Consider the following 14,677-nt stretch of genomic DNA (forward strand, 5'->3'; position numbering starts at 1 on the left):
GCTGAAAATTGTATTTTGTTTAAACAACAGCAGCATGTACATTTATGGCCTTACTATATTAAAAGGCATTTATTGTCTGGCAGCAATAGATACAATTACAAACATTTGTGACAGTAATTGGAGCTATTACTCCTGCATGGAGCCTCATGGAGATCAACTTATTGCTACCTGTATTTACATGTATTACTGGTAATTGCAAAATCTGGTGCCTTATTTTTTAAAAATTTTGTGAATATTTTTCAACAAAAGGTCTACCAGAAAATCTGTAAGAATTACAACTGTAGTTTCTCCATTATTCAAATAACAGGCAGAATCACATCTTCTGACAAATATGTATGTAAAATGTATTCCTGTATCATAGCTCACAGACTGTTCAAGATGGATTTAGAAAACGCAGAGGAATCAGATCAAACTACCAACATCCTGGATCATAGAAAAAGCAAGAGAATTCCAGAAAAACATCTATTTCTGCTTCATTGATTGATTACACTAAAACCTTTGACTGTGGATAACAATAAATGGTGGGAAATTCTTAAAGAGATGGGAATACCAGGCCACCTGACCTGCCCCCTGAGAAATCTGTATGCAGGTCAAGAAGCAACAGTCAGAACCGGACATGGGACAACGGACTGGTTCCAAATTGGGAGAGGAGTATATCAAGGCTGTATACTGTAACCCTGCTTATTTAATGTATATGCAGAGTACATCATGCGAAATGCCAGGCTGGATGAAGCACAAGCTGGAATCACAATTTCCAGGAGAAATATCAATAACCTCAGATATGCAGATGACACCGTCCTTTTGGCAGAAAGCAAAGAGGAACTGAGGAGCCTCTTGAAAGTGAAAGAGGGGAGTGAAAAAGCTGACTTAAAACTAAACATTCAAAAAACTAAGATGATGGCATCCAGTACCATCATTTGAGGCAAATAGATGGGGAAGCAATGTAAACAGTGACAGACTTTATTTTCTTGGGCTCCAAAATCACTGCAGATGGTGGCTGCAGCCATGAAATTAAAAGACGTGTGCTCCTTGGAAGAAAAGCTATGACCAACCTAGACAGCATATTAAAAAGCAGAGATATTACTTTGCTGACAAATGTCTGTATAGTTAAAGCTATGGTTTTTCTAGTAGTCATGTACGGATGTGAGAGTTGGACCATAAAGCTAAGCCCCGAGGAATTGATGCTTTTCAACTGTGGTGCTGGAGAAAACTCTTGAGAGTCCCTTGGACTGCAAGGAGATCAAATCAGTCAATCCTAAAGGAAATCAGCCTGGAATATTCATTGGAAGGACTGATGCTGAAGCTAAAACTCCAATACTTTGGCCACTGATGTGAAGAACTGATTCCTTAAAAAAGACTGTGATGCTGGGAAAGACTGAAGGCAGGAGAATGGGCCGACAGAGGATGAGATGGTTGGATGGCATCACCAACTCAATGGACATGAGCTTAAGCAAGTTTGGGAAGCCTGGCATTATGCAGTCCATGGGGTCGCAGAGTCGGACATGACTGAGCGACTGAACTGGACTGAGCTGAGCCCACAGAATATATAATACATTTTTGCTCATGTTTACAAGGATCCTTTCTAAATGTTGAGCTTTAAGCCAACTTTTTCACTCTCTTTCACTTTCATCAAGAGGCTCTTTAGTTCTTCACTTTCTGCCATAAGGGTGGTGTCATCTGCATATCTGAGGTTATTCATATTTCTCCCGGCAATCTTGATTTTAGCTTGTGCTTCTTCCAGCCCAGTGTTTCTCATGATGTACTCTGCATAGAAGTTAAATAAGCAGGGTGACAATATACAGCCTTGATGTACTTCTTTTCCTATTTGGAACCAGTCTATTGTTCCATGTCCAGTTCTAACTGTTGCTTCCTGACCGGCATACAGGTTTCTCAAGAGACAGGTCAGGTGGTCTGGTATTCCCATCTCTTTCAGAATTTTCCACAGTTTATGGTGATCCACACAGTCAAAGGCTTTGGCATAGTCAATAAGCAGAAATAGGTATTTTTCTGGAACTCTCTTGCTTTTTCGATGATCCACTGGATGTTAGCAATTTGATCTGCGGTTCCTCTGCCTTTTCTAAATCCAGCTTGAACATCTGGAAGTTCATGGTTCATGTAGTGCTGAAGCCTGGCTTGGAGAATTTTGAGCATTACTTTACTAGCGTGGGAGGTGAGTGCAATTGTGCGGTAGTTTGAGCATTCTTTGGCAGTGCCTTTCTTTGGGACTGGAATGAAAACTGACCTTTTCAGTCCTGTGGCCACTGCTGAGTTTTCCAAATTTGCTGGCATATTAAGTGTAGCACTTTTACAGCATCACCTTTCAGGATTTGAAATAGCTCAACTGGAATTCCATCACCTCCACTAGCTTTGTTCATAGTGATGCTTCCTAAGGCCCACTTGACTTCAGATTCCAGGATGTCTAGCTCCAGGTGAGTGTGAGTGATCACACCATTGTGATTATCCGGGTCATGAAGATCTTTTTTGTACAGTTCTTCTGTGTATTCTTGCCACCTCTTCTTAATATCTTCTGCTTCTGTTAGGTCCATACCATTTATGTCCTTTATCGAGTCCATCTTTGCATGAAATATTCCCCTGGTATCTCTAATTTTCTTGAAGAGATCTCTAGTCTTTCCCATTCTATTGTTTTCCTCTATTTATTTGCATTGATCACTGAAGAAGGCTTTCATATCTCTCCTTGCTATTCTTTGAAACTCTGTTTCCGAATGGGTATATCTTTCCTTTTTTCCTTTGCTTTTTGCTTCTCTTTTTTTCACAGCTATTTGTAAGGCCTCCTCAGATGACCATTTTGCTTTTCTGCATTTCTTTTTGTTGGAAATGGTCTTGATCCCTGTCTCCTGTACAATGTCATGAACCTCTGTCCATAGTTCACCAGGCAGTCTGTCTATCAGATCTAGTCCCTTAAATCTATTTCTCACTTCCACTGTATAGTCGTAAGGGATTTGATCTAGGTCATATCTGAATGGTCTAGTGGTTTTCCCTACTTTCTTCAATTTATGTCTGAATTTGGCAATGAGGAGTTCATGATCTGAGCCACAGTCAGCTCCTGGTCTTGTTTTTGCTGACTTTATAGAACTCTATCTGCAAAAATATAATCAATCTGATTTCGGTTTTGACCATCTGATGATGTCCATGTGTAGAGTCTTCTCTTGTGTTATTGGAAGATGGTGTTTGCTATGACCAGTGCGTTCTCTTTGCAGAACTCTATTAGCCTTTGCCCTGCTTCATTCTGTACTCCAAGGCCAAATTTGCCTGTTACTCCAGGTGTTTCTTGACTTCCTACTTTTGCATTCCAGTCCCCTATAATGAAAAGCACATCATTTTTGGGTGTTAGTTCTAGAAGGTCTTGTAGGTCTTCATAGAACTGTTCAACTTCAGCTTCTTCAGTGTTACTGGTCAGAGCATAGACGTGGATTACCGTGATATTGAAAAAGTTGGCTTAAAGCTCAACATTCAGAAAACTAAGATCATGGCATCCGGTCCCATTACTTCATGGCAAATAGATGGGGAAACAGTGGAAACAGTGGCTGACTTTATTTTTTTCATCTCCAAAATCACTGCAGATGGTGATTCCAGCCATGAAATTAAAAGACGCTTACTGCTTGGAAGGAAAGTTACAACCAATCTAGATAGCATATTAAAAAGCAGACATTATTTTGTCAACAAAGGTCCGTCTAGTCAAGGCTATGGTTTTTCCAGTGGTCACGTATGGATGTGAGAGTTGGACTATAAAGAAAGCTGAGCATCAAAGAATTGACGCTTTTGAACTGTGGTGTTGGAGAAGACTCTTGAGAGCCCCTTGGACTGCAAGGAGATCCAACCAGTCCATCATAAAGGAGATCAGCCTGGGTGTTTATTGGAAGAACTGATGTTGAAGGTGATACTCCAATACTTGGCCACCTGATGCCAAGAGCTGACTCATTTGAGAAGCCCCTGATGCTGGGAAAGATTGAGGGCAGGAGAAGAAGGGGACGATAGAGGATGAGATGGTTGGATGGCATCACTGACTCAATGGACACGAGTTTGGGTGGACTCTAGGTGTTGGTGATGGACAGGGAGGCCTGGCGTGCTGCAATTCATGCGGTCGCAAAGAGTTGGACACGACTGAATGACTGAACTGAACTGAACAAGGATCCTATCAATATAGCCTATCCAGCAACCAGAGTACAAGTCTTAAGAAATGCTCTTTATTCCAGAACTGTAATAATTGATAAATCCGTATAGGTAAGAAATATTTAGAAAGCTAAATTTTATTAACACTCTTCAACACACTGATGGCAGAAGATCAAAGCAAGTTGACCTTCCACTGCTTTGGAATGGAAAAAGTACCCTCTATTGCTTCCAGGTACAGATTTGTCTACAAGACTACAAAGAGAAAGCCTAGCATTGTACACTTCTGCAGGATTTGGCTTATAATACGAAGAGACTTAGAAATAATACAGCAATTCTGTGGTCCCTTCAGGTTCATTTAAATGGAATTCCACCTCCTGATTAATGCAGGCCTCTCTATTGCTTTTACGTTTTAGCTAGCACAGTGACTGGAGAGCCCAAGGGCTCAAGACTATTGTAATGATTCTACCCTTAGCACAAAGACTTCCTGAAAGGTTTCTTGCTGTGAATTACCGAAGGCAACATCTGTATGGTTTGTTTACATTAAAACAAAATCCAATTGCTTAGAGTTGAAATTTAAAGTTTAAGGTTCTTTTTACAAGTGCACCCTGACAAAGCCGGACTCTGAAGAACAAGTAAGGATGTAAAAAAGCAGTTCAGTGAATCAAAGGCTTGAAATAATTAGAAACACATGCTGCAGTACTACCTAAGCTTTAAGTAAAAAATCATCTCTTTATCTGAATTCCTTGTAATGAACCTGAAGATTTACATAATGACTAAAGACATTTTGGTAGAAAGAAGGGGTACCTAGCCAATTATCTTTTAAAGCAACAAAGCAGGAAACATTTAATTATAATTTGGAAAAAAGTCTATTTAAGTCATTAATCAAAATTCTAATTACAATATTCATAGGGCATTAAAGCACGATAGAACATTTGCTCACTGCATTAAATACCTAATATTAAATCATTCTAATATACAATCTTTTAGGAATAAATACTGCATAATTGAAAAAAAAGAATCTGTGTAAGGTTTAGTTGAAAACTGATTTCACACTTGCTGCTCTTCCTTATTTGTGAAATAAATATTATTAATGATTACTTGGATTCTACGTAAAAACCCTTGACTTGAAAAAAATCATTCTCCTGATAAAGATTAATAAGATTGATCATTTTAAGAAGATACTTCCCTTTGATTCAATGACTCAAGTTGAGAAACTGAACATACAAATGGACAACAGATAATAGCCAGACCATTACTCAAAATAGAATTCTGACCCACAGTCTGTGGCCACTACTTCAGGAAGCCAAGCCACAACCTGTGTACAAGTGACCAAAATGGTCAGCACTTAATAACTGTCGGCTTCTCCGATTTTTGGCCCCCGCTGCCACCCCATTTCTAATGTAGGCCCAATCAGACAAAGCCAAATATCCTCCCCTAACCGATCACGAGAGGCCCTGTTTCTAGTGACCCTGCCTCCAAATTTCCAGTCACATCTGAACATTTGAAGCCTTTCCTTTTTTGTACTATAATTCTTTTAAATATTCCTGCATGCCTTAAATTCTCTGCCAAATGCAAGTGGTGGTGGCTGATTCCTTGCTATAGTAAGCTCTGAATAAATAGACTTGCTCTCATTTAGGTGGGCTCTGTTTATTTTCATAAAGTCAAATAAAGGCTTGCTTTTCTATAGTAAAAAGAAAACTAAAAAAAGAATAATTCTCCTTAAGAAATGGCATTAAGTATTTCCTTAGCAATCAAAATTAATCAAAAATACAGAAAGTGAAATCTATATGAATATGCATGCAATTTTCTATTTTCCCAGAAATAGAGGACATGCAGTATTCTTTGGCATCTCAGCTTCAATTATTTTATTATTCAACGCAACAACTGTCAACTGATTCACTATGGCAAAAATCATCACAATACTGTAAAGTAATTATCCACCAATTAAAATAAATAAATACATTGTAAAAAAAAGTTTAAAAATTGCTATCATAGAAATTAAAATATTTCGATCAAGTAGGAAATATTATCCTTCAATAATCATCATAAAGTAACCTGGAGAAGAGCCCCTCACACAGTTAAAAACAGATAACAGCAGTTACAACCCATAGGCTTTTCTGACTGTACATTCTTGCATCAATAAGTAATTATGTAAGATTTCTAATTTCATTTTCTATTTAATCATCATTGGCTTTCTGTTCTCCATGTTTTCTCTTTCAACTGGATTTTCTTATTCAACAACCACTTGTTCTCTAAAATGACTCACTAGCCAATCCACTTCCAGCTAGTGGATTGTGTTCTCAGATCTTATGGTCCTTAGGCTTGCCCATACCCTAACCACTAGCTCTTGTGTGACACTGCCCTGTCATTTCTCCACCCAGATCTTAGACCTCCTGGTTTGATCCTAACCTGCTAAACTTGGCCAAGCCATCTTGCTACCTGGTGCTTAGCTGGAGAGCGATGGTAACCTTCTAGCACTACAGACAATCATCTAAAGTTATGCTTTATAATTTTTAAGAATATGTGGAAATACATGATGAAATGTTAGGTGAAAAAAAGAGGTATAATTTCAACACTATACACAAAAAGCACACAGCAACATGTATTAAGTGATTCTTCTGGCACCATTCTAAGTGCTTTAGATATGTTAATTCACTTAATACTTTTAATAACTTAAGGTAGGGTTTATAATCGGAGAAGGCAATGGCAACCCACTCCAGTACTCTTGCCTGGAAAATCCCATGGACACAGGAGCCTGGCAGGCTGCAGTCCATGGGGTCGTGAAGAGTCGGACACGACTGAGTGACTTCACTTTCACTTTTTACTTTCATGCATTGGAGAAGGAAATGGCAACCCACTCCAGTGTTCTTGCCTGGAGAATCCCAGGGATGGCGGAGCCTGGTGGGCTGCTGTCTGTGGGGTCGAGTGGAGTTGGACACGACTGAAGTGACTTAGTAGTAGTAGTAGAGGGTTTATAATGAATTCCATTTTACAGACGAGGAAACTGAGGCATAGAGTGGTTAAATAACCTACCCACAGGGTCCAACCGCTAAGTTTTAGAGTCAAGATTATTATTCAAGCATCCTGGATTCAGAATTTGTGCTTTTAAACCAGTGTGCTATATAGTCATTAATTGAATAGGTAAGAACCCAGGTTGGAGGCTCAAATATCGTGTCTGTCACTTACTGCTGCTGCTGCTAAGTCGCTTCAGTCATGTCCGACTCTGTGCGACCCCATAGACGGCAGCCCACCAGGCTCCCCTGTCCCTGGGATTCTCCAGGCAAGAACACTGGAGTGGGTTGCCATTCCCTTCTCCAATGCATGAAAGTGAAAAGTGAAAGTGAAGTTGCTTAGTCGTATCCAATTCTTCGCAACCCCATGGACTGCAGCCCACCAGGCTCCTCCATCCATAGGATTCTCCAGGCAAGAGTACTGGAGTGGGGTGCCATTGCCTTCTCCACTGTCACTTACTAGGCAGAGGCAAATAACTTCTCCTTGTTTCAGTTTCCTCATCTGTATTAAAAGGTACCTGCATATCATAGGGCAGTGGACAGGATTAAATGAGTTAACAGATGTGAAGTGCTAAGAACAGCACGTGGCACAAAGCAAACACTGAAGAAATATCATTTACTACTATTATTTTCATCATATTATATATACTTTTACTAGGGAAAAACTAGAAATATTTATTACAAAAATAATATGTATATGAATCTAACTATATCCTATTAAAAAATATAAGGCTGACAGTAATCAATATTCCTTAAATGATGGAAGCATTAGTGCAGACATTTTGTAAACTCCTCCTGAACACTGATACAGACACAAAGAGGGCTATGATAGAACACAATAATATTACAAAACAATGCTGTAACATAAAAATAATCAATATTTATTAGGCAATAACTATGTGTCAGATACTGTTCTTGGTGCTTTACAACAACTCCACGAGGTGAGTAACATAATTAGTCCCTTTTTAGAGATAAGGAAAAGAGGAACAGAGAGGTACAGTAGCTTGCCCTGGATCACACAGATATTAAGTGGTAGAAATATGAATTTCAGGTGCCCATGGAAGGTGTGTGAGATAGGCTCCATCGTCCCTGGGTCTTTATAACTGCCACAGTTTTATTAAGTTTCTGAAACTTTGTTCAATAAAACAGGATTTGATGGTGGGACTAAATGTGTTCTCCCTAGCTTCTAATTCACAGCACACTGCTTGCCTCCTCTCCCCCTGAAATATTATTTCTGTATTACTTATATAATTAAAAATAAAACTTTATTTTAAAAAGACTCAAGAGATTAGGATAATTCTTGAGCAGTTACAGATTTAAGTCTAGTCTGAGTATAATCACAGATGTTTGCTCTTAAAGTTTTACATTCCATCCAAGTAGGTGTGCAACAGTTGTGGGCACTTATTATTGGATCTAATAAAGAACAATGGTGGCTTAGTGGCTAAGTCATGTCCAACTCTTGTGACCCCATGGACTGTAGCCTGCTAGGCTCCTCTGTCCATGGGATACTCCAGATAAGAATACTGGAATGGGTTGTCATTTCCTTCTCCAGGGAATCTTCCTGACCCAGCAACTGAACCTGGGTCTCCTGCATTGCAGGCAGATTCTTTATCGACTGAACTACCAGAGAAGCCCAATAAAGAATAAAAAAATAAAAAACACAGCAGAAAGGAAAGATTAGAGAAATAAAGAGGAAAAAAAGAACAATAAGATGTAGAGTTGCAGACTATTAGTTGTAGATAATTTTATTAGGTGGCACTGACATCTACTCTAGCTTAAGTGTCCTCAGACTGTCCTTTTAAGGAACTGATGCCCTAGCCTTACGCACTTGGCCCTAAATGAAGCATTAACTAGGGCTGAACGACCCAGATTTGGCTGAATTTATTGACTCTCTTGGCAGAACTTCTGACTGTGTCTTCAGACATATTTTTCCAAGTTGAGGTAGATCTGAGACGGATATACAGCTACTCTAGAAGTAATCACCAGGAGCAGTCTCTGTATCTAGCTCTAAAAAGGGAAACCGCTCATACGGTCCATTCAAGCCAGCATATGACAAAATCTTTTATCTTCAGCTGTGGAATATATTATTTGTAGTTTTGGCAACATATTTATTTCCCAATTGTAATTTGTTTAAGCTAATATTAAAATTTATTTGCTTTCTTTGGGAACTGGCAATAGTAACAAGTAGTGCCAGAAACAAGGATAAGCTAGCCTTGCAATAAAAACCTGATTACAAGATGACTCATATACAAAATAAAATATTGGTGTATGACAGGATCTCATCAAGCATACAGACTGTCATATGCAAAAAGAACAGAAAAGATTTACTTTTTTTGCAGTTGTGAAGCATACAAGGAATAAACTGAACTTGTAAGAAAAAAAGCAAAACAAATGCTTGATCTGGTGCCAAATAAATATGCAACTTTTTTTACTTATAACACCAGGTCATTTTAAAGAAATTTATAATGGCTTTAAATAATGGAAACTCTGCATTACTTATCTCCTACATCTCTATGCTACTTAAAACTTAATCTAACAGTGATCAGTAAAACACATTGATCTGAAAGTAATTAATTTCTCACCACCCACCGCCAAACATGAAGTTGAAATCTTAAGAGGTCCTAAACAGCCTGCAGATGAGCAAAAGGTTATTGTTTTGTCCAAAAATAAAGGGGAGGTTTTGGTTTTAGTGGAGTCAGGAGTTGAGGAAGAAGGGGATCTACCATGATGCTGGAGTCAACCTCTCCTGAAGAAGGAGGATAATGAGTCCGTGAGAAACCACATATATTACCAGATTACTTTACTTCTGAGACATGAAAAACATTTCTCTATTCATTAGCACCTTATTTTCTCAAATCAATGTATAATTTTATTTTTCTTAAGTGAGCTGAATAAAGAATTGACCTTAAAGCTGCAATTCCCATTTGCTACAGCTGAAATACTTAGGGGAAAAAAAGGGTTTATGAACTAACTACTGGACACAAAGACCAAATTATCTAGAGAAGAATTCAGAAAAAGCAATCAAACATGATTTTACATCAGTATGTTTTACCACAAAAATCTAACTCAAAATGATAATTCACATATTCTAAAAAAAGTACCAACCCCCCTAAAAACTTTATCTGACATTTTTGAGTATTGCCTGTAACAGGGATTGTATAGTTAATTTAACACAATATATCCTCACAAGGTCAAGGCTGGTAATGAATGGCATGAGACTCAGTTCAACTCTGAACTAGTTAATTCTTCCCCGATTTTGTAAGAATCCAGGATTTTGATTACTGCTATACTGGTTTATAAAACCATACAGGTTAGCAGTTACATTTATATTCTCTCATTTTTTTATTCAATTACTTCTATTATATGGTGATCAAGACCATTAGTGTGGTCCTATTATTATCCTATCAAACATCCTATTGTGAGATGTTTGATTTCAAGAGTTTACTTACCTTGAAAGTAAACAAATTAAACTTGTTTACTCATGGAACTAAAATGTGCTTGAGAGCTCCCAACTACACAATTATTTTAACATGTTCTAATTACAGTCACAATAGTAGTGATCTTTAATTTTATGAAGAGAATTTGTTCTGACAAAACTAAAAAATGAGAAATTACATTTTAAGAAAAAGTTACATTTTTGCAAATTATGACTTTCAGCAGAGATCAAATCAGGAAAGAAATTCTTATTAATATGTATTTATATATAAGATATATAAACAGGAATTTACCCCCGATGTATGCAAATAATAACTGTCCTCCATAATGACTGGGTAAATATATGGTAAACAGGGCTGCAGGATTTGCCATCTACTCTAGAGAAAGCTTGTTCCACAGCCCTTCACACTCTCGGAAGATCTCTGAGGTCCTTATTTTAAGACTGCCCTAGGAGTGGACTGGCCCTAGGCCCCGTCTTACCTTCTCCAGGATTCAACTCTACAAGCCCAAATCCAGACAATCTAGTATGAATTAGCTTCCCAGAAACTGAGAACAGCAGTCTTTGCAAGGCTTCTACTTTGAGGATAGACACACAACCACATTTGCAGAATGACAAGTTTCCCTGGAACCTTGTTCCATAATTCTGGAGCTTGTCTCAGGTTCCAAAGATGAAAATCCTTTCTTTTTTATTTTTTTTTTAACCTAGATGTCTCTCTAGCTCTTTTTAGAGATTACTATATAGTATTGTCTAAAGAATAGGATTGTCTAGTCACTTATTAGCTTGTTCTGAAGTTCTTACTCATAAATTGTAGGTAAAAAAGCAGAAACTTTATTAAATGGGCTGGTTCATTTGGCCTTATCTTCAAATATATTTTGCATATGGTTTCTTGACTATTTTCTTAATATTTAACTTTTAGTCACGTGTACTGAGTAGATTATGTAAGGTAACTTCCAGGACGTCTTCTGTTTTGCCATCCAGCAGAGATCTAAAACCACTTTTAACTCTACTCAGTTAGTATACAGTCACAGAATTCCAATTTCATTCACTATTCACCTAGACAAAATATGACTGCCAAGAAAATATATCAAAATATATTGAGAAAATACACCTTACTCCCAGGGAAACGTGATATATTCCAAATCATTTTAAAGATATATTCCTTGATTTGTGGACCATATAATGTTATATATTCATTCAACAACAGTTTACTAAATCTCTACTAAAACACTGGAAACTGAATCCCTTCTTAAATCATTTGTATAAGTGGCAGTACCTTTGATCCTAAATGGCCATATAAAAATCTATCTGACCAAAATGTGTTCTCTCTTCTATACCTTATTGTCAGTCCTGATCGTGACTTTCAGTTGTGGTAGTACACGTTCTACTTCCAGACTCCATTCCGCAGCATCTGTTGTAGATTCCAAAATATCTTCTTGTTTGGCAGACTCGTTCATATCCTAAGAAAGGAAAGATATCACAGGATTGAGAGTTTATAAAAAGAAATGGTAAAATTTTGAGGCATTTTAGCAGCACTGCACAATTTATATCAAGCATGGTAGTGTTAAAATTATAGCAGCAGAAGAAATTCTTTTCTGTCCTCCTATCCATGTTGAAAGAAGATAATGCACCAAGCTGGTAGAATAGCAAAATAAGTATTTAGAATTATAAAGAAGCAAATTTGTGATGTAACTATTTTTTTTTACAAAGAATAAGGCTTCTGAGATATCAGAGTGAACTCAATAGGAATACTGTCAAATGGACAAGCCATTTAGGTATGTTAATAACAGTTGAAAAGATACAAACACTCACATGTTTGGTAAGAAAACACTGTCTTAGATTGAACTCACTGTACTGAAATACAAACCCCAAATCTGAAAAACAAGATAAAATTCCAGAAGCAAAGGGCACTTGATTTACAAAATTTATATTTATAAGGTGATATTTTGGTTAGGTTAAACCATAATAAGCTTAAAAATGTGATTTAATGCAGACCTATTTGAACTCAAATAGGGTCAACTTTCTGCATTTGATTTCTGCTGTTGAGTAATAAGATCATTCATGCCTGTTTTCAAATCAGAAAAGGAAAACTTTTCCTCCCCATTTTATAGCCCTATACACTTCAGCATTAAGTGTGTATGGATCTGAAAACATACAGAACATAAAAACTAATGATTTAAAGATAAAGCTTATAGTCAAATCTATGGTTTTTCCAGTAGTCATGTACGGATGTGAGAGTTGGATCATAACGAAGGCTGAGCGCTGAAGAATTGATGCTTTCAAATTGTGGTGTTGGAGAAGACTCTTGAGAGTCCCCTGGACAGCAAGGAGATCAAATCAGTCAATGCAAAAGGAAATTAGTTCTGAATATTTATTGGAAGAACTGATGGTGAAGTTGATGCTCCAATACTTTGGCCACCTGATGTGTAGAGCCAACTTATTGGAAAAGATCCTGATACTGGGAAAGACTGAGGGCGGGAGGAGAAGGAGGGACAGAGGATGAGATAGTTGGATGGCATCACTGACTCAATGGACATGAGTTAGAGCAAACTCCGGGAGATGGTGAAGGATGGGGAAGCCTGGCATGCTGCAAGTCATGGGGTCAGAAAAAATCAGACATGACTGAGTGACTGAACAACAACAAAACATAAAGCTTAATATGTTAATTTTGGTAGTATTTTTCCTTTTATGCTCCCTTGAAAAATTATTTTAAAAGTAAGGAAAAATGTTAATGTAGAAAAAAAGAAACTTGAGGGACATTAACAGCCAAATACAATGTATAGACCTTCTATGGATTCTAATTTAAATAATCTGTAAAAGGATGTTTTTGAGACAATCAGGGAAATTGGAATGTGGGAGTATTAGATTATATTAAGGAATTATTATTAATTTTATAGGTATGATAATGGCATGGTGGATATGTTTTAAAAAGACTTATAAATTAGAGATAAGTGCTAAAATAAATATTTTATTCAACAAGTGAATTGATGTAATGTCTGAAATTTACTTTAAAATACTATGGGGCAAAGAAAAAAAGAGGCAGGGGCTTCAAAGGAAACACAATCAACCAAATGTTAACTGTTAAACTGGGTGCTACTGCCTAAGGGTTCATTATCTCATTCTAATTGTGTATATGTTTGAAATTTCCCAAAATACAACATTTAAAAGACAAGACTATATAAACAACCTCACGGTGAAATTACACTCAATGTGAATTTATGTCACTAAAAGATATTTTTATCCAGTCTAACACCAAGTATAAGAATAACCTTATATCGGGATTTGATTTTATGGGGAGCTTGAGGTCTTTAGGGGCTTTGAACTCACTCCTGACTGAGTCTCTAGGGTACTGCTAACATGAGAAAGCCTCTCTCCCTCTCCTACCTCCCAGTTCATATCAGCAAGTTCGAAATAGGCTAAGAGCCTTAAAAGGAGCATATACTGCTTTTTGTTCAGAAAGTCTGGGGGCTATACAGTTCTAACCATGCAGTTAGAGGATGGGTAACTAATATATGCTTTTTCACTTCACAATATGTGGTCTGAATTTATTCAGTTACATTCTATTTTTAAAAAACCCAGAAAGTATGAAAAAATACAGGTATTACATTAAGAAAAGTAAAATGTGGAAACTCTAACTGAAAAATGTTCAAGATCCTATTTTAAACATTAAAGTGCTCATTTAAATATAGAAACATTGTATTATATTGAGCACCTAATATAATGCTATATATCTGTAAAAACCAAACCCAAGGTAGCACCAAAACTGGGGAGTGGCGGTGTATTCACAAAACAGACATGTGTGAAGTTATATAAGGATGTATGTGACGGCATGAGAAGAGATACTGGATCTCTCAGGGGAAATGTAAAGCCACAGGAAATGTTCTCAGTCATGTAACTCAACACAGATACTCATTAACATTCATATACTTGCACAATTACTGGCACATTCCAGTTCCCCTCCCTGGCTCTAGGAAGCCCAATTCTGACCAACTCATTGTCTGTAACAAACAGGGTGAGGTCTTATGAGGATGAGGGTGAGGGTAGGAGGGTGGATGCACTGCCAGTGGGATATGAGCCCTGACATCTGGGGCGTGTGTATGGT

The 14,677-nt window shown here is 37.4% G+C and overlaps 1 protein-coding gene across 1 annotated transcript in view; it reads right to left on the bottom strand.

Moving 5' to 3' along the window:
- IFT57 (intraflagellar transport 57) overlaps positions 1-14,677 on the bottom strand; it is a 73,989-nt gene that overhangs the window by 20,424 nt on the left and 38,888 nt on the right. Inside the window, exon 6 of the mRNA XM_005910178.3 lies at positions 11,913-12,035. Coding sequence (XP_005910240.2) covers positions 11,913-12,035 — 123 coding nt within the window. The remainder of the gene's footprint in view (positions 1-11,912; positions 12,036-14,677) is intronic.

Source organism: Bos mutus, chromosome 1, assembly GCF_027580195.1.
Source record: "Bos mutus isolate GX-2022 chromosome 1, NWIPB_WYAK_1.1, whole genome shotgun sequence".
NCBI classification, from domain to species: Eukaryota; Metazoa; Chordata; class Mammalia; order Artiodactyla; family Bovidae; genus Bos; species Bos mutus.